The 26,534-nt window shown below is 37.6% G+C and overlaps 1 protein-coding gene across 1 annotated transcript in view; it reads right to left on the reverse strand.

Annotated features, from left to right (window-relative positions):
- CUNH8orf34 (chromosome unknown C8orf34 homolog) overlaps window positions 1–26,534 on the reverse strand; it is a 162,966-nt gene that overhangs the window by 87,862 nt on the left and 48,570 nt on the right. The window contains exons 5-7 of the mRNA XM_042840024.1: window positions 18,109–18,137; window positions 11,028–11,197; window positions 8,893–9,059 (exon numbers count right to left, since the gene is read on the reverse strand). Coding sequence (XP_042695958.1) covers window positions 8,893–9,059; window positions 11,028–11,197; window positions 18,109–18,137 — 366 coding nt within the window. The remainder of the gene's footprint in view (window positions 1–8,892; window positions 9,060–11,027; window positions 11,198–18,108; window positions 18,138–26,534) is intronic.

The following is a 26,534-nucleotide window of genomic DNA, read 5'->3' on the forward strand; positions in this document are numbered from 1 at the left end:
GTCTTTCTTTCTTCTTCCTCTTTCCTTCCTTTTCTTCATTATACTATCTTTTGATCAACCTAGTTTTCTTGCCTCCGATGTGCTCTATATATCATGCTGCAGTATGAGCAAGCAAGGGGCTTGTGTGGTTCACAACTGCTGGTCTGGCCTCAGTCTAGCGAAAGGTATAAAGCTTTTCCCTGGTGCAAAAAAGCAGAACTTTTGCCTTCATTCATTAGTTGTCTATCCAAATTCCTAATTTTTCTGGAGTTCCAAAGTACCTGGTAACTAGGATTATCAGAAATTGCTTACTACAGAGACAGAAAATTGAAGATAAATTGAAGACTGAAGATCGGAACTTTTAGAAATTATGGTAAGAGTAAATTGTAGTCATTAGTGTTTCTCCTAGAATCAAATAATTTTACTCAAATGGGGATGAAAAATCCTATTTTCCATATCAGACTCTGAAGAAAAAATACATCTGTTGCCACTGAGTGTCAAATATAGGAAGTCAATTATACTTCACAAAAATAAAGTGCTGAGATTTAATTCACATTATCCTTTTCATAGCCATCAAGAAGTACAGAAGTATGTGCTGTGAGAGGTAATACAAAGGGAAAAAAAAAAAACAACACAGTGCCTATTTCCTTTCTCTTTTAGATACAGAGCATGCCTCTTCTTTTAACTGCTGAAATTTGATGGAAACAGAAAGCTTTGTAAAAATAGCTTAATAAAATGTGATTAATTAATCATGTGACTACTACTCTGTAAAACATCAGAAATATAGATCTACTGTAGTAAAAAAAAATCTGAATTCAAGTACTGACTTACTTACAGAGTAACCTTTTTCAGAAATGGCACTAGGAGGGCAGTGGCAATGCAGGATAGTTAAGCCACACATACAAACATTTTTCACTTGACTTTGGAAAACATACTCAAAGATGAACCACTTCACATTTCTTTTAAGACAATAATAATGCCGTTTTGCACCATGCTAAATACATATATTTTTTAAATCTGAGAATAAGAATGCTTATTGTTGCACAGAATTGTAAAGATTTGATATTCAGTGATAAGAATGAGAGATAAATTGCACTGACATTATTCACTTACTTCTTAACTTTTCTGGAGCACAAGTCTTATGAGGAGCGGGATTGTTTAGCCTGCAGAAGAGGAGGCTCAGGGGAGACCTCATTGCTCTCTACAACTTCCTGAAGGAAGGTTGTGATGAGGAGGGGTTTGGCCTTTTCTCCCAGGCAACGAACAAGACCCAAGGAAACGGCCACAAGTTGTACCAGAGGAGGTTTAGGTTGGACAAAAGGAAGAACTTTTTCTCTCAGAGTGGTCAGGCACTGGAATGGCTGCCCAGGGAGGTGGTGGAGTCACCGTCCCTGGCAGTGGTCAAGAGGCGTCTGGATGAGGAGCTGCGAGATGTGGTTTAGTGCTTGTGTAGCAATGGTAATGGGAGGATGGTTGGACTAGATGGTCTTGTAGGTCCTTTCCAACATCGTGATTTTGTGATTCTGTGATTCTACGATTCTATGAACTCGGCTAAAGCAGCAATCACTATTTCTGACTGGACGGAAAACGTACCTTCTTCCATGGACAGGAAAATTCTGTGCTACAATAAGTTTACCGATTGATGGTGATCTGTACCTAAAGACTACAATGAGGAGTTCAGGACAACTAATCTGAGTAGGTGTAGATCTCTGCTGTGCTAGGTTTATCATTTGGTTGTAGGATAAAAGTTAGCATGCTAATCAGAAAGATGACATCCACATGACCTCCCTCTTAAAAGTGAAGATTGTATTCTCACATGAATGTCTTTTTGCTTGACAGCAGAAATGCTGAATAGAAATCTTTCTTCCTAAAAAAAAAAAAAAAAAAAAAAAAAAAAAAAAAAAAAAAATCCACAATTAAAAGCTTGCAGGGCCATAATAATGGTGGATTTCAGCACAACTGGATCTGTGTAGCATACTGTGCCCTCACTAAAGGTCTGTCCAGTATTGCACAACACAGGGTTCTCAGCATCTGAAGGAATATAAAGTTAACTATGCCACGTTTACAAAACGGAAATGGAGGATATTTAAGTCAGCACCTTATAATCTGTAGCGAACACTTGCACCACTGTAACACATCCAAACACAATTCAAACACAATACAATGTATAGTACACCCAGCAAGCCTTAGAGGCCAACTCTCTCCCATACTGTAAAAGCCCCATGTGCTACAGAGTAGATGTTCACAGGTAACTGCTGATTTCTCAGCAGCATCCAAAGTAAGGAAAACAATGAGCAACTCATGCAGCTTTGTCCCACATGATTGTTCTATTTAAACAAAACATGCTGGGCCAGAAAAATTTTCTGAAGATGTGCTATAACTTATATCACCTTTGCCAGGGTCTGTCTTGTGGCCTTTATTCTGTCAAACAATGTATTCCAGTCACATGATGAAGGACAGGTTTTTGTCCATTTGGGAGAGACAAAGAAGAACAACCTGCTGCTAATACTGGAATAATTTGATCAAGTCTAGAGTCTGTTTCAGCATGTGTCAAAGACCTCTAGGAAACACAGAATCAGGAATGTCTGTTATATCAGAGGAACCGCAGTGAAAGCACCACAATCTGTGTATCCTTTCACATTCAGAGACTTACTACAAAAGCATTATAGAGTATACAAGGGATTGAGTACCAGACACTGAGCTGTTGTCTTTCCCTATGAACAAAGGCAGTCTCCACTAAATTCTGTTGATCTTCTCCTCCTATAAAATGTAAATATATTACCTATCACTCTTTCAGGGTTGTTACAATGATTACATACTTGAATGGAGACTTCTGAGGAGAAAAAAAAAGATGAAATAAAAGAACTGGTAAAGATAGAACAGTTATTAAAGCAAAAAACACATCAGTTATCTCCCAAAACAATAATTTTAAAAAATGTATGTTAATAGCATTTTTATCTCTAAAGATTCTGTTTTGTTACTGAATAAAAAGAAGGTAAACAATGTGAAAGAATGAATTTCCACTTAAGAACTGCACATTTAGCAAAAAAATTCACTGCAAAACCAACTAAGATGACAACAGAAGTTTATACAAGTCCTCATACCACGAACCCTTAAATTTAGCTAACACATGATTATTTGCACTGAAGTCATGAAATCTTTTTATAATATGGAATAACATATAACAGTAATATAGAATACAGAATAGAATGCGCTTAAATGTACTTGCAAGAAATTAACATCAATTATCACTATCTTTTACTTCAACCACGCATGTGGGAGCCTCCCAGGAATCTTTCAAGTGGTGGTTCACACTTAGCTACTGTGCATTGCATATTCTAAACACTTTTAACTTCGTGAGTATATGTAAGGATCAAACAAGAAGAAGAAATGTAAATGAGAATTATAATTAAATATCAATGCTGTGTAAAAGAAGGAATACTTTCTTTTTAATCCTGCTAACTTTCTAGAAGTTCAAGAATTCATATTTGAGTCCAAGTATGCTGAAAAAAGATAACAACAACAAAAAAAAAACACTTGTACTTTCACTATCACTTATGATGCTGTGTGCCAAAATGTTTAAACAAAGTTATTCTTACACTAAGACAAACAGCTAATTTGTTTTTTTTAAACCAAAAGTCACGGTTTGGTGACTTTTTAAAATCAATATTCCCAGTAATTACTGGGAAAACACAGTTCAATCTGCTGCAATGGACACCAGTGAGATACTGAGAGAATAACATGAATTCTCAGTGGACTTGAGCTGAATATAAAAGACAGCCTATGCCAAAAAGACAAAATGAATTCCAAAAGGATTGCAGACTTCTACAAAGAACTACTTCAAGTCCCTGTTAGATTACAAAACACAACAGATGGCATGAACATATATCTACAAAATGAGTTCCGGAGTATTTTAGTTTGCATTACCTATGCTTACAAATACACGTGATTTTACAACTTCAGTTTAGTCATGAAGTTACTTTCCACCATGAAGCTATCTGCCAGTAATGCATTTCAGCCACATGCATAACTGAACTAAACTTATAAAATTACCAGTGTTAACAGCCCTCCAGTGCGTCCTACATTATACATAAACCGAAATAAGAGTGTAGCCCAATAACATAATTTTTCATCTTTGCAAATAGCTTATCTGATTCTTCTGTTAGAACGTTCCTGAATCAAGTAATAGAAGGCCTCAACAGGGGGGATGCAATAATAGACCTGTTGCTCACCAATCCAAATGAACTGATTGATGACATGAGGATTGGAGACTCAGTGGGTTGTAGTGACCATGCAATGGTGGAGCTCATGCTCCAGAGGATTAAGACATGCAAAGAGGAAGCTATAAGGAAGCTGCGAGGCTGTGTAGAGATAGAGTCAGGAAAGCCAAGGCCCAGCTTAAACTGAACTTAGAAAGGGATGTCAAAAAGAACAAGAAAGGCTATTACAGGTAACTCAATCAGAAAGTCCAAGAGGGCATACCCCCTCCTCCCCCCCATCCCCCCATGTGACACAGAAAAGAGACAAGGAGAAAGCTGAGATAATTATCAACTTTTTTGCTTCTGTCTTTTCTGACAACTGATCGCCATGCAGCCCTCAAATATTTGGTTTGGTAGGAGAGGATCGAGGAATCAACGTCCCAATCATGAACACCTGAGGAACCTAAAAGTCCACAAGTCTGGGACGTATCTCACTGGCACCCATAGTGTCCTGAGGGAGTTAGCTGATTTAGTCACCAAGACACTCTCAATGATATTTGAAAAGTGGAAATCAAGTGAAGTCTCTGGTAAATATGTTGCCATCACATCCATTTTTAAGAAGAGTATGACAATTACAGAGGGAACTACTGACCTGTCAGTTTCACTTCTGTGCTGGGAAAGATCACAGAGAAGATTCTCCTGGAAGCTTTGCTAAGGCACATGGAAGATAAGGAGGTGATATGGTAGAACCAGCACGACTTCACCAAGGGAAAATCCTGCTTACCCAACCTAGTGACTTTTTATGATGGTGTCACTGTATCAATGTTATCCTTTGGGAAAAGCCACAGATGTCATCTGCCTCAACTTCAGTAAGGCCTCTGACACAAAGCCCCACAACACAGAATCATAGAATCACCAAGGTTGGAAAAGACCTAAAAGATCATCCAGTCCAACCATTCACCTATTCCCAATAGCTCCCACTAAACCATGTCCTTCAACACAACATCCAGCCTTTCCTTGAACACCCCCAGGCTTGGTGACTCCACCACCTCCCTGGGCAGTCCATTCCAGTGCCTGACCACCCTTTCTGAAAAGTAATACTTCCTCATGTCCAGCCTGAATCTCCCCTGCCGCAGCTTGAAGCCATTCCCCCTGGTCCTATCACTAATGACACGAGAGAAGAGGCCGACCCCCAGCTCATACAACCTCCCTTCAGGAAGTTACAGAGAGCAATGAGGTCTCCCCTGAGCCTCCTCTTCTCCAGGCTGAACATTCCCAGCTCCTTCAGCCTCTCCTCATATGGCCTGTGTTCCAGACCCCTCACCAGCTTTGTTGCCCTCCTTTGAACACGTGTCTTTCTTGCAGTGAGGGGCCCAAAACTGGACACAGTACTCGAGGTGTGGCCTCACTAGTGCTGAATATAGGGGAACAATCACCTCTTCTCTCCAACTTCAACCATCCTTCTCTCCAAATTGGAAAGATACAGATTTGATGGGTGGATTGTTTGATGGATAAAGAACTGGCTACAGGATCAAGTCCAGAGAGTGGAGGTACATGGCTCAGTGACTGGATGGAGATCAGTGATGAGTGGCCCCCCAGGAGTCAGTGCTGGGACTGATACTCTTTAGCATCAATAACATTGACAGCAGGGTTGAGTGCACCTCCAGCAACTTTGCAGATGACGCTAAGCTGTGGGAGGCAGTCAATGCACCAGAGGGACAGGATGCCATGCAGAGAGATCTAGACAGGCTTGAGCAATGAGCTCAGGTGAACCTCATGAGGTTCAACAAACCCAAGCATAGGATAATGTACCTGTGTCAAGGCAATCCCCATTATCAATGCAAGCTGGAAGATAAAAGGATTGAGTGCAGCCCTGCCAAAAAAGACCTGAGTATACTGGTGAATGGGAAGCTGGACATGAGCCAGCAATATGCCCTCACAGCCCCAAAAGCCAACTGTATCCTGGGCTGCATCAAAAGCAGCATGATCAGCAGCTCGAGGGATGTTATCCTGCCCCCTACTCTGCAATGGTGAGGCCTCACCTGAAGTACTGTGTCCAGATGTAGAGTCCTCAGTACAGGAGAAGACATGGACCTGTTGGAGCGCATCCAGAGGAGGGTCGCAACAATGATCCAATTAATGAAACACCTCCCTTTCAAGGACAGGCTGAGGGCACTGAGGATGTTCAACTTGAAGAAGAGAGGGCTCTGAGGTGACCTGATAGCAGCCTTCCAACATCTAAAAAGCAGCTATAGGAAAGAAGGGGACAGACTCTTTAGCAGGGTCTGAGGCGATAGAACGAGTGGAAATGACTTCAAGCTTAAAGCAGGTAGGTTTAGATTGGATATAAAGAAAAAGTCTTTTACAGTGAGGGTAGTGAGGCACTTAACAGGCTGCCCAGAGATGTGGTTGATATCCTGTCCCTGGAGACTTTTGAGGCAAGGCTGGATCAGGCCCTAGGCAACCTGATCTGGCTGTGGTGCTCCTGCTCGTTGCAGAGGAGTTGAACTACATGACCTTTAAAGGTTCCTTCCAGCTCTAAGGATTTTACGATTCTAAGATTCTACCCCATTCTAGCTAAACCTTCACTGACAATTCTGATATGACTGCTAAGAGTTTTTTTTAGAAGAAAATATCCCAAAAGTCAGTTTCATACTTTTAATACCTGAGTAGATCAATCAAATTCTGAAGATTCTCTTGGATACAGATAAAGGTCTTGCTCTGCAAAAACCTGTATTGTAGGTAGAGTACAGATTAAAATCATGTGTTATCAATAGTGAAATTAGTTTTCGCAGAATTCAGACTTACAAGCATGAGGCTTTGTATTTTTTTTTTAATTTTTTTTTTTTTAAAGAAAGGGCTGCATAAGCAATGAATAATGAATACTAAATGGAACAAATGATACAGCTATATGCAACAATTCCCTGCAATTTACTTATGGCAGAAAGCCATGATTTGAAAGTACCTAGACTGCACGTTTAAAAAGCATCAAAGCAGTTAATAGATTAATGCAGTACATAAGAAAATTCAATTGCAATATCATGCAGTTACTGATCTGGAAAATACAGCAATGAAAGACAGAAAACTATGTTTGCTGATAGAAACTTAAGTTCTTTATTTTACCTTTAAAAGAAAATAAATGTCCTTCCTGTGGCACAATTTGTTATAATCTCAAGTTTTGAGCAGTTCTGCAGGGTGTAACCTAACAATTATATAAAATATAATACGCAAACTGCCAGCAAAAGGGAAATGAAATTTAAAATAAGACTTTCAAAAAAACAGGACTCTCAAAATAAACAGATTTATATTGACCACCCTATCGGTGTTTGTTACTATAGCATAGCTACATTATAATCACTGTAACCACAGTTACTTATTGAGAATGCCATGATTTTCCTCCAGAATCTCAGAAGTACTTATATAACACTCCAATCAAACCAAAGGTCTTCTTTGTGACTTTTCAAAGCTGATTTTGTATGAACTTGCCCAGTTTCAATGAAATACATGGCAGAAAAATGTTCTAGGTTTTGCGTGGCATAAAACCAGAATAGCAGGATAGACTCTTACAATCAAGTCCTTATCATAAACAAACAAACCCAAACAAAAAAACACTTTTTTTTTTTCTTTTTTTTTTTTTAAACATAGATAATACACTGCATAAATGTCAAAGCACGAGAAAGGATAACTTTGTTCATATTGCCTTTCTAGCCACAGATACTCCTAGGGTTTCAGGTGTCTACAGGGAAAGATCTACACACAGGAGAAGCAAACTTATACTGGCTACCATTCACCTCAATATATCTGCATATGTTAATAAAAGGGTTTATTCTGTGGGTCATACATCATGAAGCTAATAACCTCATTCACCTTCTCTCAATGAACACCACAGAATTCTACTTAGTTCTACTTTAGAGAAGTCCTGTGGTTTATAGCAACACAAGAATTTTTCTTTTTTCCACACTGATGAAGTCGGAAAGATTACTAAATTATGGGAGAAAATAAAGAGATAACACAGCTACAAACTAGTCACGGTATTCACTGGGATCCATGGATTAACTGAAATAACAGTTGATTCTGTGGAGACAGCAAGTCCTCAGCTACACACAGTGTGGCTTCATATAAGAGGAACTAAGTGCTCCACTGAGACACAGAAGAGATCCAGCCTATTCTGTCTTCTTCCTTGTAAACACAAATGCATGCATCAAATTTAAAATTACTGAAAAAAAACAAAAAACCAACAAACAAAAAAAACAACACAGAACATGGTATGTATTAATCCACAATTGTTTGAACAAAATAATTCTGAATTTTTTTTATTTTTATTTTTTTCTAATCAGTAGTATGTTCAAACATTGGAACACATTGCCCAGACACATCCAACAATCACCTTTGCACAGACTCTCAAAACTCAACTGTGGCACATCTAGAGCAATCTACTCCAGTTGACTGTTTATGTAGGAAATTGAATTAATTACTTTAATCATCTGAAACGTGGGATTTTGAAGCAGTTCGGAGTTTCCTCACACACACATATGACCCTCATGACATCAACTCCTGAAAATTACTGTTTTGCACAGCTACTGGATACTTAGATTTTAAAAATAGGAATCAGATTCAAACTAATCTATGAATGTTACACTTCTTATCTTGATCAATAATTTAGATTTAGAAAAAGAAATTAAATTTTAGAAAAAAAAATAATTTTTCCGGTTACCCAGCAGTTCCATTGCATCATCTTCATTGTCAATATCTTCTTCAGTTACGGATGGAGCTGTGCTGTGGGCAGAATCAAAGGAGTCTTGAGAAAGCATGGCAGCCAGCAGTTTCTTATGTTGCTGCTGTTGCTGTTTTAGTCCTTTGGTCTTTGGCTCCATTTTTAAGCTGTGAGGGAGGAAAGCACAACTTTCTCTTACTGACACTCTCTACAAACCATGTCACACATTTTTCAAATTACTGCAGCCCATGATGTCATCTACATCTGATTAACACCATCAGACCACACATAAACCTGCTAGCTACCAGACACTCACTGATCACTCAATATTATAAATCAGTTTTTGCTTCCAATTCCTACCTAAAGTTTTGACTGAATGATGATGGGAAATACCTACTGACTTTATGGTCATTTGATGAAGTTTAAAGAAGTTACATAAACACAACAACAAGATATCAATTACTTATTTTTAAGACTCACTACTTATTTTAAGACACTGGTCACACCACAACAATACTGAGAAGTTACAACAATTGTACAGCATTAAGGACTACATAGTTACAACAATCTTCCTTGTGGTTTCATGTGTCCCTAATCTAAGTAAAAGACACCTGGAACTGCAGAGAAGTTAGCAGAAAGGTCTAAGGCAGGAATTACTGTAGTTACCAATTTTTGATTCCTTCCAATCTTAGAAAAAACATGGGAACACCTTAGGCTGTTTTTATAGCCTGTTGCAGGAAGATGGATCTTTTGCAAAAGTATGAAATGCAGTATAATCAGTAGCTCATTTTCCCCCTACAAAGATAAACTCTAATAAGATAGAGTGGACTCCGGGGATGAAGAACAAGCTTTGAGTTTAGAATGTGGCTACGGATGGAGCTTATGTGAGCTTTAGTTTATTACAGCCTTTGAGAAACAAGAACATCATATTAAAAATCACCCAAATTCTCCATTGCGTAGACATGTTACCCCTTAAGGAAGTTTCCCAAGGCCATTCTTCTTCTCAGAATATCCACAATATTTTTTTAAGTAAAAAAACTACTAACAGTGACATGGAGTATAATCCTATCTTTTGGTTCCTGAATTTCTGAAAAAGGAGCTCAGTATCAGCAGGGTCGCCATCAGCACTTCTATATAGTCCTTTATCACATGTTAATACCTTGTCTTATTCCCTTACAGCAACAGAGAGAAGTGCTCAGAACTAAATCTATTTGCTTCCATCTAGAAATCAGCTTAGTTCTGCTCCTTCCTATTGAGAGAAGGGATACAATATCCTTAAGTTCCTCTACAGCATGTAACAAATCTTTATCCAGTGTCCTTATTGGACTGCTCACAAAGAAAATACAAAGACCCAGGCCCACACGATCAGGAAGCAATGTCAGGTGCTGACTCCACTACTTTTTCAGAACAGCAGCACAGAGACTGTATTTGAGTTCTTTTGGTTCCAGTCCAAAGTCTGGCTAAGGGATCATTACTACCTGCTGCTGCTACTTTGGAAATGTAATATTTACACTCTGAAACTGTAGTATTTACACCTTCCCCCACAATAAACTAGAAGAAGTAAGAAGTATTCTTGGATAACAAACCTTTCCAACATGAATGGAAAGTTAATAAATACAGCCTCTAAGAGTACAGACAAATGATACACTAGTTTCCCTGTGACAAGGAATTGAATTTTAGTACAGAGGACGTGATAGAAATAGTGAAAGCATACTTTAGACCTTTTCAGAAGGTAATCAAAGAGTTTCTTCATCCTTAAAAGAGCAATAAGAAGGTGTCTACTACAGTCAGCGTGCTGATTATAACCAAAAAGTTATAGAGCTGATAGAGAACAGTAGGGATTTAGATGATTAATGGAGGCAGTGTACAAGCTTTTAACACACACGCACACACATACACATTTAGTTTTATGTATGAGAATCAAACCATGGGATTGCTAATGAGTGTAAAGTCAGTCATATGTAGAAGCACTAGAGGAAGCTAGTCACATAGCAGTGTCTACCATTTATTGTGTGCTATGCTACACCACTGTATGGGAATTTAAAAATCCTTTGTTTCACCCACAGAAGCAGTGCATCACAAAGAAAGCTCTCCTTAAAAAATTATCAGTTTTCTAGAGAGAATGAAAATCCTACCTTCCACCAGGACTGCTGCTGTCTTCACTGTCCCACTGCTCATTTTTATTTCTTGGAACTGGTGGCTGCAGCATCTCAGCAGCCAGGGGATCAGCATCATTCTCTTCGCGACCAATCCATTCTCCAATCACACGAGGTCTGAGAAGGGGGGTATTAAAACCTGTTGTCTCCTAAAGAGAAATAAAAACAAGAAAATCAAAGCACCATGCTACTTGTTCTCAACTACAAATGAAATAGATCTGAAAATAAGACAATAAAATTATTGAAGAAAGTAAAGAAAAATTATACAATATGTTAAAATGTCAGAGGTCTTAGTAGCACCCAGAAAAGTCACAGACTAATGAAAAGACATTTTGCATTAATAAAATTCCAAGAAAGATTTCCCCACCCTGGTGTCTCAAATCTCTTCTTGCTTCTCAATATCAACTGTATAAAGCTGGAACTTATCATTTTTCATGAAAAATTATTTTGTTAAATAAATATGCAACACTTGGAATCCATTCGGTGTCAGGCTAAGCAACACATGAGGTCACTCGTATAATGAACATCACCACCACCACAAGACTGTTGTAGATTAATAGCATCTCTCCTATTTGCATTATGAATTAATGCAAGACTAATAAATACATCTGCGCTTGGCATTTTAAAAATAACTCTGCTGGGATTTACATAATGTATCCTTCATTTCCAAAAATGGTATTAACATTTTAATAAAATGCATTTCTGAAACTTGCACTCATATTTTTAACAGCTTACTGGAAGAAGATAGCTGAAGAGGATTACAAGAAGGAGGCAAAATAACCAGAATATTCAACACAGTAGTGGTGATTTGCATTGTTAGATTAGGAATTTAGGTTAAGGAAACAAAATGCACCTAGAAATTGTAAGAAAAACCTGCTGCAAAGCAGTGAGAGTTTTATCAGCGTTACAAGGAAGGATGTAGGGAAAGGGTCATATACTACAGTGCAATCAAACTACAGAAAAAGCATAGGTACAAGAAGTAGACACAGAAACAATGGATCAAGAATATTCATTTTGCTTTAGTAAAACCTTTCTCAGGAAAACAAAGACTTTTCAAATACAGTTTTTCTCACTAACAGAGATATGGTATTCCTATCCTTTAAGAGAAAAATTTAGGGAAACAAACCCTTCTGGATCTAAATGTCTCAACAAACGTCCCTTTCATAAAACAACAATTTCTAAACAAGGAGCTTTTGGAAAAACTACAATACAGTGATTACTTAGCCAAGCAATCACATTTTCCTACCTTCCTGAAAACAATTTTGAAGTCCCTTTCTAATTGGTACAGATATGGTAAAAGTCCAGCAAATAGAGGTCTACTTAAAGAAAAAAATAAAACCTACGTGCAAGCTGCTCCCATATGAATGTATTTCTAAAACCTTGGCTAGAAGCTAGAATTTGCTCAGCCAAATTCCAAGAGCTTCCATCTGAATGAGCCAAATACAAAATAGGACCCGGATTAGATTCATCCACCCTTGTTCCGTTTTCTCCAGTATGCCTATGAGTTGCATTATCCCACTCCAGTCTATACATACACGCATCCAGACAACTAAATTCACTTTTCACACAATGTCTGCTTTCTGCAAGGCATGGCCACTGAAAATTAAATGCAGCCAACACAAAGGAGAGAAATCTGAGGAAAACACCATGAGTGCAAAAGTTTTGGAATATCTAAACACTGGTGATTTTCTTTTATGTGCTTAAAAATATATGCTTTATGTATCTGTCTACTGCTGTGCCACAGTCTTGTAATGCAGCCTCTTGTCACTTGACAGGTGATAGCTACCACAGGTGGCTTATCATTATAAAGCCAATAAGCTAGGAAAAAAGATTATTCCACAGCCCATGATACAAGGTGCACTCAGTAGTTTATTTAAATAAGAATGATTTGGCCCCCACATGAAAATTCTTTCTGTTATTTCAGGCATTTTCTCTCTTCCCCTTCTCCCTGTGTAATTTCCAATAGTGAATTGTAAAGGGTTGTTGCTGCCAGTTAAACTTGCAACAGCCAGCAGTGTCAATCTCGCTAAAAGCTGCCAGTTACCTGCTTGAAAGAGGAAGTGCACTTCAAAATTTGCCTTTTTTTCAGTACTGAAGCTTTTTTTCAGACACTGCATTACACCAGTCCATGAATAAGTAAAAAACAAATGCCATGTCTGCCCTTATTATGCTGATTTCTTCTCTATGCGTCTCAGGGACTAAACCAGTACTTTCATACTCTCCTTAACAGAAATGTAATTTACATTACATAGTCATGCTTTGCCTCCTTTATTACCTTGCTTCCATTTTTGAATCTTGTTAACTAGTGCACCACAGTTTCAGTGACCTAATTTACTTTCCTTTTTTCAACTACATAAGCAGTGACAGTGAAAACAGTAAATGAGTATCAGAGACAGCTCTACTGAGAACAGAAAAGCATTTATTTGGCAGATTATTTCAAAAGATTTAATCAATTTACTTGAAGTACTCTGTCCTCAGACAAGTTCTTATATCCATATCTATATATATATAGATATATATATTAATTATAAACCTTAGAATCTTAACTGATTTTCAATTTATAGTCCTCCACAAATAAATGGAGAGATTGATAGTGACATCAGTGTGCACAGAAGCACAGGTAGATATTTAAATAAATTAACCTAGAGGGTTGTTTTATGTTGCAGTCCAGAATATCTACCAATCACGCCTATCAGCTTCTACCCACTTGACAGACTCATACCTCCTTTATGTAGAAACCAGGCGAAGGAGAGGAAAGCTAAAGGACAGCTAAATCTCATCCTCAGATTGACTTGAGATGTGGTTGCAATATGTAGCCCCTATCAGAGAGCATAACAACATTTGTGCCTCCACTCATGTAAGCATAGCTTAAAAAACTCTGTAGTCTTTATTGCCAAATGGATTTCGAGGAAACCTACACAGTTACAAAGACTTTTGGGTGAGAACAAATTTGTTTTCACGACCTAGTTATGTCCTCTATTTTATTAATTATAACCTATGTTCATTGCATTAATGCTCCACACAAGAAGAAAATACACCCCAGACATAGCACAGAAAAAAATGTTTGAATGACCTTGAGAATCAAAATCCAGTATGATTTTTCTAATAAATCATGTTTACTCCTGTCTGATTCTGGATCTCTGACTCATAGGTGACTTCCCATTCTCAAAATTTAAACTGGCTGAACAAAATTGTTTGAAGTCCTAGACAAATCTCGCAATTATATAGCAGGCCTCATATAATCTGTGAGAGCTCTGCAACATGAAGCTCAAGTAAAGCACTAATCCATGGAATATCGGGATTATGTGAAAATCTTATCTCCTATTTAAAAAGAAAATATTTTTGGTCTTTGTAGTAATTAAGTAAAAAAAATAACACTTGAAAAACAATTGTAAAGTGTTTAAAGAATCAAAAGCCAGAAGATGAATAAACCTTTCCTTAAACCCTTTCAAATTGCTTTAAAATTTCTAACTGGCAAGTGCGTGAGTCCCTGTTTGGGGCTTGGTCTGGTTCAGAAACATGGCTGCAAGGCGTGCAAGCCCATTGGAAACACACTTCTGCACTGTAACATTCTGGCTATGTTTTACCTCAGTGTACCTTACAATGTACACATACTACAATGGAACACATACTAGAGTTCAGTTTGTGGCTTTCAGGTAAGTAGCATCTTCTAGGAGCTGCAAATTCTACAGAAGACAACCAACAATCACCATGAGTGCCCTTATTCAGCAGCACCACAGTTACAGCCTTCACCTTCCATATGGGAGCTTCGGCAGTAGGGCTAGTCCATGGATGTTCTACATATACATCTGCGTGCATCTGAGCTCTCACCTTCCAGGGACATGTCCTCACAGTGAACTCTAATGTTTTTCTCTAGCTTTTATTTTATTTTTTTTAAACCAAACTAAAATTCCATAAATTTTACAGAAAGGGTGACATTCCAGCTTCTTTATGTTTACAGGAAAGTTAGTTAACTTCTTTGTGTTTACAGGAAATCTTGACATTTATGAAGAGCTTTGGAAAATTCATGCACAGTTTCTGTTCAGCAGTAAAGAATTTGAATCATATTAACACTGCATGTTAGTCTTAAAATCTGTGAGTCACAAGGCATCCCTTCTCACTTTCTTTCCTTACACACTGTACCCGCAGCATCAGTTGCTGATTTTATATCACTTCCACAGCTTAGAGAACTGGGCTGAATTACCAGGAGAAATGAAACATCAAACTCTGCAAAACTGAAGTAAATGAAATGAAAAAGGAGGGAGTCTGTACAGAATCACAGAATCACAGGCTTTAGGAAGAACTTCAAGAGGTCACTGAGTCCAACTCCTGCTAAAGAAGGTGCCCTACAAGAGGTTGCACAGGTACAACCTGTAACCTGGTAACAATACAAGAAATCTGGATCAATTGCAGTAGTGTCAAAGATTTTTTTTGTGCAATTATACCTACAAAATACTGAAATTGTATTAGACTTTCAAACCAAAAGCTTCCATTCTGATTGAAAGACTTGCCTTGTCTGTCTGTCTGTTTTTTTGTACCTCTCTTGGTGTAAAACTCTGAGTACCAAAAAGAGGCAATTATAGTATTAGTTTGACAAGAGTCCATTTAAAAGACACACCTTTCCAGAAAAGGGCTTGCAATTCAGAGCAAACTGTATTTCCAGATTCAAATGCTTGAATAACTAAGCAACTACCAAGTTAACTGGATTGCTTAGAGGAAGAATTACATCAGCCAGTGGTAAGTGTTTGAGTATTCACCTGAGAAAGGTAGCAAAAGCCAAAATAAAATTGTTCTTTTAAAAAATACATACTTAAAAGGAAAGAAAAATAAACATACATAAGAAAAAAACAGACCACATTCACGTCTGTTTTCTCCTGGTTCGTAACGTATACCACAAATTAAACAGGAGAATTATGGTCTCTGTACTAATTGCCATGGTTGCTTCCAACTGGAAAAAAAAGAAAAAAAAAAAGAAAAAAAGGCAAACAAAAGCATACAGAAGAATTTATGATGATGTTTAATTTTATACCTCCCGTGACATGTCATTTTTATAAAGGACTCCAGTGTGAACCATGGGACCTAACACACGCACCTGCTTCAAAACCCAGATCTGAGTGTGGTTTGAAAAAATATTCAGTACTGCTGCAAGCTAGATAAGGAAGCTGTAGTCCCAGCATGTACTTCTGGGAAAGGAATTTCAATGAACTTGGCTACATTGTATGCATGTAGCAGCCCTGAGGTAGAGGGAAAGTGAGTTTAACAACATGAATTTACACTGTTACACTTCATACAGAAGGTTCTAGCCACGCTTACCTTCCATACAAGTGAGGTGTTTAAATCCATTAAAAAATTTTTAAAAGACCAAACAAGAAAGAATACTCATGTCCACTTATGCTCATGGAGACAAACAATACAGATATTCTTTTCCTTTGAACATGGCTGTACAAAGGAAGTATGTTAAGAGTTTAAATATTCTAAATATTTTTATATTTATTTTAAAATATATATTAAAATATTTAATATTTTAATTATTTAAATAAATTTTTATTCCAAGTTGATTCACTTTGCCTGTCCTCATCACATGTGAAATCTGATGCAATACTATCAATTTAGAGTAAAGATCAGGTAATGCATGCTTTTAACTGTATTTAGTATAACATCTAGCTTTATTTGAAAACATTTCCTATTTTAAATCATAAACAATAAAGCATTTGGTAATGAGAGGAAAATTAACTGTTCACTCAGATTGCAACAGGAGGAAATTCACTAATGATGCTCTCCACCTCACTTTTCATTAAATTCCTACATTCCAGAACATGAATGTTTTTTGAACAATAATCAATTGCCTTGGAAAAAAAAAAATTCACACAAAAATTTAGCTTATATATGGAGAAAAGCACGTGATCATAGGCTCTAGCTCAAAATGTCTTCCCCTACCCCAAAACAGCTTTTCATAGGTTTTTTGTTTGGTTGGTTGGTTTCATTTTGTTTCGTTTTGTTTTTAACAAAGCTAAATGAATATCTGTTCTTCACAAGTACTCTTAATGGTAAAGGTTGTAATGGAAGGGCTTTGCTAATTGTATTTCTCAACATTTCTGACCACAGGTAAAGAAATGGTAGGATGGAAGACTCAGATACAGCAAAACTGTGATCCAGCAAACTGAGATCCAGCAAAAAAAAACAAACAAAAAAAAAGGCCTAAATGATAAATAAAAGTGATGGTTTTGAAATGGCAGCTCCACATGCCTAGGAATTCCTTATGCATTTTTGTTTGTTTGTTTGTTTTAAAAAAAAAGGGATTGTGCCCTCATCTTACCAAGAGAAAGTAACACATTTTAAAGACTGTCTATTATATCATGTTGATCCTGTGTCTTACGTACCCTTATCTTATCTCCATGACTGCAGTACTTTTTGACACCAAGAATACAACTCGCTAGTCTCAGCACTGCTGTTCAGGGGTGCAAATAGGAAAGAGAAGAGTGCACTGTTTCCTTTTGAACATTTATAAACTAACAGGAATACTGCTTCAGCACAGAGTTCATTTCAGCTAACTAATTAATGAATTTTTTAATGATGTAATTTATCAAAATGCAACATATGAGGAAGCACTGTATGGTGCATTCTGTAAGGAAGTGAAGACTGATTTTTAAAGTTTGTGCGTTCCCAATCAGAGTAAAAAACTCTCCTGATTATTTCCTCAAATTATAATATCTAACAGTACAAAAGCTACCCAATGATATAACTTCATGAATAAAAGATATTCAAAATGAAATGTTTCTAAAAGTACACCATTACAGTAACCCAACAGACTGCATTAAGCAAAGATGGTACCAAGATCAGAAGCATCACAGCCTCATTAAGAGTGCCTTAAATCTCAGTAGTATAACTGACAGCCCAACCTGAATCAAGCTCTTAATGTATCAAGAAGTACAGTACTTACCCGTATAGTTTATACCCAAGCTTCTTCTAAACTCTACAGGAAGATTTAGCTCATATTGCCTACATTTATCATGATCATATGTCTGTTTGTACTGTTCATTAGGCATACAGTAAATCTTACCTTATCAAGTTCATCAGAAATAGCAATACCTGGAAAAAAAAAAAAAAAAACAAAACAGATTTTTTTTAAAAAAAGAATTTAGAAACATCCTCTCCAGAAACGTATTTTACTACAGTAGATAAAAGGCTCACTCTGGAAAGTTTCCATATTGTTCTCTGAACACATGTGTATCATACAATGTATCATATTTTGTTCCACTAGTGAAACTGTCCAGAAACAAATACACTCTTAACTTTCCCAAGCTGCAATATTACCAAAATGAGTTTTAAAAGCGTTATGAATCCATACAGTAGATGCACTAGTAAAGTGACAGTGAGCTTAAGTATGACTTCTTCTACATGTTATCTAAAATTAAAACATCAGCTTAATAACTGCACATGGACAAATTCTCATGCAAACCTCCCCTTGACCAACATGCACAGTACCATACTGCCATTACAGGGGAAAATGAGTATGACTTTCCCCTCTTTTACCACAGTTCAATGTAAAAGTATTTTTATGAAAACCGAAGAAACATATAGGGAGTAAAATCTGATTGCAAAATTTCAAAGTACAATGTAAAACAGTGATTTTTTTTTTCTTCAATTCCTCTAAATAAGAACTTACTTGTTTTTGTCCTTTCTGCCAGTGCTTGAGCCTTTCCTGTATTTGCTTTCATCATGTCGTAAAACTCCTTTAACTATGTCTAGCCTGTTGCACAATAATGTGCACAGACAATTTATGACATATCTACATGCCCCAGTCACATCACACTGTGAGATCAACTACTCATATGTTTAATGCCATCACACTGAAAATTCTGTCTCAATGAAAGCAAAGCACTTCCAGGTTCCTAATAGGTTTGGTAAGAGAGATACTGAGCACAGAACTTCCAGTCAAAAAACAAAGAAAAGCATCACCTGGTGTTCAGAAGAAAGTGGGGAAGTATCCATGCATAAGAAGAATGCATACTTAGAAGTTATTTCCTAATTCATGTAGTATAATCAAGACATCTTCTAAGGATTGCAATGAGTGATATACCAAAATATGTAATTTCAGCTGAACAGAGAACTATTCTTTCTAAAATCATGCTAAAACCAGAAGCAGTAAAACCCTTTTTCCATAATGTTTTCATTTCTCACTATTTGGTAAACCTTAATTACATTTTTTTTAATATTGTACATTTAATCATTAACTCTATGTGGCTAATCCCTAGTTTAGATTTCTTCTTCATGTATATTTATATTTGTAAAGCAATTAGAATTTTAAGACTTGATCAATCCATAAGAAATATGCAAAGAGCTAACAAAATATTTTCAGTCATTCAACAGCAGCAAGGTAAATTATACTGAACAAGATCCATTTGTCTAACACTTCTACTTCTCACAGCTATTAACATATTTTAATAGCTTCAGCCTGTTATTCACTCCAGGCACTACACAAAAGTCCATAAAGTAAAAGCAGCAGGTTGCACCAATGTGCAAGAGGACTTTGATGTGTTATGAAATCTCATTTCTTCAATCCCCAAAGTTGCTGGGCATTTATTGGAGAGCAGATAAATGGAAGCAGTAAAAAATGCAATTTAAAGTTCTCTTTATATCTGCCCTGAAGTCCTGATTTCCAAAAACCAGCTCTCCATCACATTTGGTTTATTTTGCACAACCAAGGTCAAACCACTTTACAACCACAAATGATCTCTTCAAACAGACAAATTATCTTTCCTCGGCAAGTTCCTGTATTTTTAAGAAACTTCATTTTGTTTTGATACAGGTTTATTTCTTCAGATTAGAGGTTGGTCCCCTTTCCATGTGCTTTCACAGAGGATGCTCTGTGAAAAGCAGACTTCTATGTTAAGACCTGGGAGCTAAGCCAGGAGTCAGAAAATAAGCAGATCATAGAACATAGAATGGCTGTTACAATTTAAAGAATGAATAAAATAAGAGCAATTTTTCACTGTGTTGGCTCAATGATTAAGAATGTTTATTTTCAAGTACGGAAAAAGAAACTACAAAAGGTAATTCCGCCATTTGCAAGACTCTGTCACAGAAAACGCTGAATGCTTTCACTATTGAAATGCTTATGTTGGTAATTGAAGATCAATACTGAAAATACAAAATGGTAAATGGGAGAAACTGTGTACAACGCTGCGCTTCACCCAATAAGATTTACTAACTCATCTCACTGTAACAATCAGACAAATAAAATTGGGAAAAAAAAAAAATCAAGATTTTGAAGGAGTGCTCTTATTGCAAACTGTTTTTGTGAAGTTCCACCGTTTTCCCAAAATTTACTCTGAATTCAGAAGAGAGAGTAAGATCAGTAATTCAACTTATCAGAATACCTTGTGATTCCCTCCTGCCAAACTGCAAACAGTAGCTTGATATCAAATTAACTATATTTCTTAGATAAGCAAGTAGATGTATAGCAGTATCTGAGGACACCTTACTAAAACAAGATTTAAAGATTAGAAAACTTATATTTGCAATCACAGAGCCAAGCCTGAAAATCTTCTCATCTCTCTCTCTATAATGTGGAATCAAGAGGAAAGAAAGTGGATTCTAAGAAAAAAGTCCATAAAGAGATTGTTATGGTAATCTCAGTATAGTGATTCTTCTGGAGGTGGGAGATTTACCATACTGTCACTCAAGAAGATCTTTAAGTTATGGCTTAAGGCCCATAAAAAACAGCCTGACAGTCAAGATGGCAGTGATGAAGTCACTGAAAGAAGCCTAGGGGCAATCAAAAGGGACTTCAGAAGACTGGACTGTTAACGAACAGTGGAGGAGCTTAGGGAGTGTTTTCCTCGATCCCTTCAGTGGCAGAAAGGGATACTGAGAGGCCCAGGAAAATTCATCTGATAAATACATGACTAGGAGGTTGGTACCATCACAGGAATTTCGGCATTTTCAAGCACAGGGAGGTTGTGAGAAGGTTGAACAATTTTTGGCTCAAAACTTGTTCAGTAGCACCTGTCTGAGACATAATCTGCTTGGCAAGCTTTTGTAGTTAATGGTTACCATGATCACAGTAATAAGAGAAACACATGCGGCTAGGCAACCAGGAGAAACCATTTTTGGTTGTTGCATCTTTTTGGGCATTAAGGCTGACTTATGGGGGTTGTCTCAGAGGAGTGGACCACATACATTCAATGGACACACACAGCAGCTCAGCATGTGACAATTCTCTGATCAACTGCCCATCACCCAACAGGAGGAGCACATACCATGAACATGCTGTTGCCCCTGACAACTGAAGCAAGCAATGTCGCACTGGCAACCAAAATGACAATATGAGGATAAAAACCCCAAACGTTTGAAGATAGAATGGGTACCCCTTCCACGAATTGTAGCCATGCAGGTAAATGAGAAGTCACTAACTGATCTGCAGCTCCCTGCAAATCAACAAGATGTCACTGGATCCCTAGTGGTGACTATCCTCACTTTATAAAACCATTATCAGGATAAGAAAGGCTTCTATAGGTACATCAATTGGAAAAGTAAAGTTCAGGAGGGCGTACCCTTCCTAGTGAGCAATACAGGCAGGCTGGTAACAAGAGACAAGGAGAAGGCTTAGATATTCAATAACTTTTTTACCTGAGTCTTCACTAGCAACTGCCCTTGCAACACACAGCCTTCAAGCAGATGGTTCGGAAAGTGGGAACTGGAGAATAAGCTCCTCTTGATTAAGTGAAGATTAGGTTCACAACCACCTGAGAAACCTGAACATCCATAAGTCTATGGGTCACGATGAGATGCATCCCAAAGACCTGAGGGAATTTGGCTGAAGCCAACTGGTAGTTGCCACACAACTCCTGATTATATTCATAAATATGAATAAGTCATGGTGGTCAGGTGAAGTTCCTGGTGACTAAAAAAAGACAACGCAGCACTCAAATGAGTATAAAATGTGACACTGGAAACTACCAACCTGTCAGCCTCACCACTGTGCTGGGGAAGATCATGGAATAGAACCTCCTAGAAGCTTTGCCAAGATATATGGAAGACAGGGAGGTGATATAACTAGCATGGCTTCACCAAGAGCAGGTCCTGCCTGAAAAATCTTGTTGCTTCTTATGATGGCATAATTTCATCAGTGGACAAAGAAAGAGTTACCAATGTCATCTATGCGGAATTCAGTAAGGCCTTAGACACGGTTCCCCGCAACAGCCTTCTCCCCACATTGAAAAGATACAAATTTGATAGGTGACTGTCCAATGGATGAGGAACTGGTTATGAGATCATACCCACAGAGTAGTGGTCAGTGGCTAAATGTCTGGATGGAGATCAGTGACAAGTAGTGTCTCTCAGAAGTCAGTACAGGGACAAATGCTCTTTAACATCTTCATCAATGTATTGACTGTGCGATCGAGTGCATCCTCAGCAGATGACACCAAGTTGTGTGCGGTCAACACGCCTGAAGTATCCAGAAAGCCACCCAAAGAGACCTACACAGGCTCTACTGGGCCCAGGTGAATCTCATGAGGTTCAACAAAACCAAGTGCAAGGTCTTCCACCTGGGTCATAGTAACTTTCACTATCAGTACAAGCTGAAGGATGTAAGGATAGAGCACAGTATGTGGGGTATTGGCAAGCTGGACATGAGCAAGCAATGTGCCCTTGCGGCCCAGGAAGACAACCATGCCCTGGGCTACATCAAAACAAGCATAGTCAGCAGATCAAGGACGATGATCCTGCCCCTCTGTGCTGGTGAGATCTCACCTGAAGTACTGTGTCCATATGCGGAGTCCTCAGTACAGGAGAACTATGGACCTGCTAGAATACCTCCAGAAGAGGGACACAAAAATGATCCAAAGGATGGAACATCTTCCCTGCAAGGACAGGCTGAAAGAGCTCGGACTGTTCAGCCTGCAGAAGAGAAGGCTCCAGGGAGACCTAAGAGCTGCCTATCTAAATGGGGGCTATGAAAAGGAGGGGGACAGATTCTTCAGCAGGGTCTGCTGTGATATGACAAGGGGAAAAGCTTTCAAACTAAAGAAAGATTTAGACTGAATATAAGGAAGTTTTTATTATTTTGTTTTTACAATAATGGTGGTGAGTCACTGGAACAGAACAAGTTGGCCGGAGAGGTGGTGGATGTCCTGTCCTTGGAGACACTCAAGAACAGTCTGGAAAGGGCATTGAAGAACCTGATCATGCTGTACGTGTCCCTGTTCACTGCAGGGAAGTCGGGCAAATGGCATTTAAAGGTCCCTTCCCACTCAAATGATTCAATGGTTCTAACATTAACAAACATTAGCTACTGATAATACAACTCCACCAGCAGAAAGCCATAAAAAGGTGCTCACTTCATCCCACGACACTACTGCACTAAGTTTGCCCACTACTATCAATTCTCTTCTTCAGCTGCCAAACAAAAATGCATTGCTGAAAATGAGAGGAGGCGGCACTGGCACTCTGTGTGCACTAAGACAATACTAAGACAAAGGTGATTTTCCAAGCGTAGGTCAGTAATATGGACTCTAGTTTTCAAGAAGTAGTTCTTCAAGTAAAAAACTCAGAAGACTGTAGAAAAGAATGTAACGTGATGAAATAGAATCAATCCCACTGCATATACCACTACAACATTGAAAAAAAAAACCAAACAAACAACAACTTAGAGAGTCCTGAAAATGCAACTAGAGAAACTGAAATCCATAATTATTACACAGGGATAATCAGGATTTTCATCATTCTCTTTACTCTTAGCATACTCGTGGGTTTTTGATACTGTCAACTACATTGTTTTCAAGCAGCACAGTGACAACTTAAAAAAAGCACTAATTCCTACAAAGTAATGGTAAAAATGTTATCTCTGATTCCTATAACTGCTAATATCTTGTTTTTCAAATAAATCTCTTTTCATTTGATTTTGTATATCTGACAGCAAATAATTGGTTTTGCTCTCTGTACCTTGTTATAGTTATTTCTGAAGTTTCTACACACCTTTCATACAACAGCAGAAAGGAAAGAAAATTGCTTTTTATATATTCTAAATAGGAAAATATTGTAAAGATCACAGACTCCTTCAGGATTAGCCAAAATGAACACACTAAAAACCTTCATACCTAGCATTTCAGTTCCTTCGTCACACTGTTACCTCCTTCTCATCACAACTTAATACCAAACATCAAAGTGCTAATACCAGAAAAACTAGCGTACTCAGTTTGTTCAAGCTTAAATCCAATAGCTTTTTTATTCCTAGAATATAAATTACTAGGGACAACTGTTTCTGACTTCCCTGAATTTAAAGCATTTGAAGCCAAACCCTGCATGATACTGAAAGTAGGGAAAGTAGAGAAAGTGCACTTTTTCTCAGAGCAGCTCTTTCTCACTGACAACATTTGCTACAGTTCTATATCATAATATGACTGACAGCAATACAGTAATCCTACTATTCTATTTGGAAATAAAAAAGAAAGCACTGTTACGACACAGTGGTGACACACTGGAACAGGCTGCCCAAGGAGGTTGTGGATGCCCCATCCCTGCAGGCATTCAAGGCCAGGCTGGATGTGGCTCTGGGAAGCCTGGTCTGGTGGTTGGTGACCCTGCACACAGCAGGGAGGTTGAAACAGGATGATCATTGTGGTCCTTTTCAACCCAGGCCATTCTACCGTTCTATGATTCTATGATTCTGACTAAAGGGATGAGAGCTTTTGTTTGCCACGATCAGCTAAGGTTTACAAGCAAGGTTTACTGTGGGAATTTAGATAGCTCTCTAACTACCAATTTGATGTCTTTAAAAATCTTCCCTCTGGCAATTAATTAAGGTTGTTGAATGTTGATCAGGCATCACAAGTACACAGCCCACTCAGCTGTCCAGTGAATTACACAGACAGATTCAGGGCACTTGCTTCTACTTTTAAATGTAACGACTCTCCGTGCCATCAGGGCGCTGAAACAACAAAGTAATTGGTCTGAACACGCTTTCACAGTTCTTCAGAAACTCTCCACAGAGACAACTACTGCCATCTCTGATCTGCAGCAAATCCAGACTGGAGTTGTTTGTGCTGGTAAAACCAGTCTCAGCTGAAACACTTATTCTGTCAACAGCTTAGTTTTCGAAGAAAATTGGAAGAACAAAGAACCTTCTAATTGAAAGAAAGTTCTGGCACGCTAGGATTAAATGAAATACATACACAAGCCAATACAACATAATGATGCAATTTTATACTTATCTTAATTACTGTTATCACAGCTGCATTAAATGCAGATTCCCCCAAAGCATATCATACTTAACTAGGCTTACATCTTATGGCTTCCATGTATATAAAATATTAAACTGTTTGTCACTTCTAAAAAAAAAAAAAAAAAAAAAAAAAAAGCAGAGATTTTTTTAATTACCTGTATATATACAAAACCTTTTTTTGTCCCTTACACAGTCATCTTAGATTTCTGTTGCCTATCATCCATCCCTATGGATATTTTGCAAAAGTTAAATAGTAAGAAATGAGAAATGGAAATGACCATCTAAGCATTAGAGCACCTCCTTTGATGAAAAAGCCACCTCCCAAAATGTATCTACACCATGCTAAAATGAAATTAAATCTTGCTTTTTGGTCTATAAAGGTTATCAGTAAAAAACCTAGGCTTATGACATTCTGCTTAATTTCTAGTTTATCAGGAAATTAACTTCCTATCAAAATAAAAAACACTGCGAAAAATTCACTGAATTTTAAAAATGCCTCTCTCTTTCATATGCAGTTCTCAGTACAACAGTTTCATTTGCTGCTGCTCTCATACGCCAAATACAATTAATGCAGTACAAAACACTTCTCCACTCTGTAGTATTCTTCTGTGGAAAGTGATTCTAAGATTTTGATGCTCAAAATTCAACAACAAAAAAATTCATTTTCAAAACAGCACACACTATACGAGTTTGGGTCTTGTTGAAATGGCAAGACCTGAATTACCTGACTGCTGCATTATTCCTGAGGATTTTTATGCTTGCTTAAAAACTTCCAATATCTTCACAGTCTATACATAACTGAATTGTAGAATAGGTATTCTGATGAGAAAAAATAAGGTGTGAAACTTCAGAGACCTCTAACATTTTTACTTTTGTGCTCCTTAAATAATTGCAGGAAGAAATAACACAAAATAAAAATGAGTTGAATTTAAATATATATATATGCATATATATATATTTTTCCAAATGCACAACATGCATCTCACCAGTCTAGTGTGTTTTAAGTCACAAGAAAAAAAAAAGCTACTACTTAAATATATGCCATACTACTATTATTCAGCCAAATGGGAATTGCAAATAGATAATGCATTTTCCTAAACATCCAGAAGATGGCCACAGAGATCCCAACAGCCAGTTTTCCCACATACCATTCAAAGCATTCTGGTTAATCTGGTTTTCACATACAGTGTTTAGAACTTATATCCACCCAAGGCAACTGTGACTTAACTCGACAAAATTCATTCTTAGGATTGGTTTAG

This window comes from Centrocercus urophasianus, unplaced genomic scaffold (genome assembly GCF_019232065.1).
Source record: "Centrocercus urophasianus isolate 14NV4802_14NV808 unplaced genomic scaffold, USGS_Curo_1.0 seq_11, whole genome shotgun sequence".
NCBI classification, from domain to species: Eukaryota; Metazoa; Chordata; class Aves; order Galliformes; family Phasianidae; genus Centrocercus; species Centrocercus urophasianus.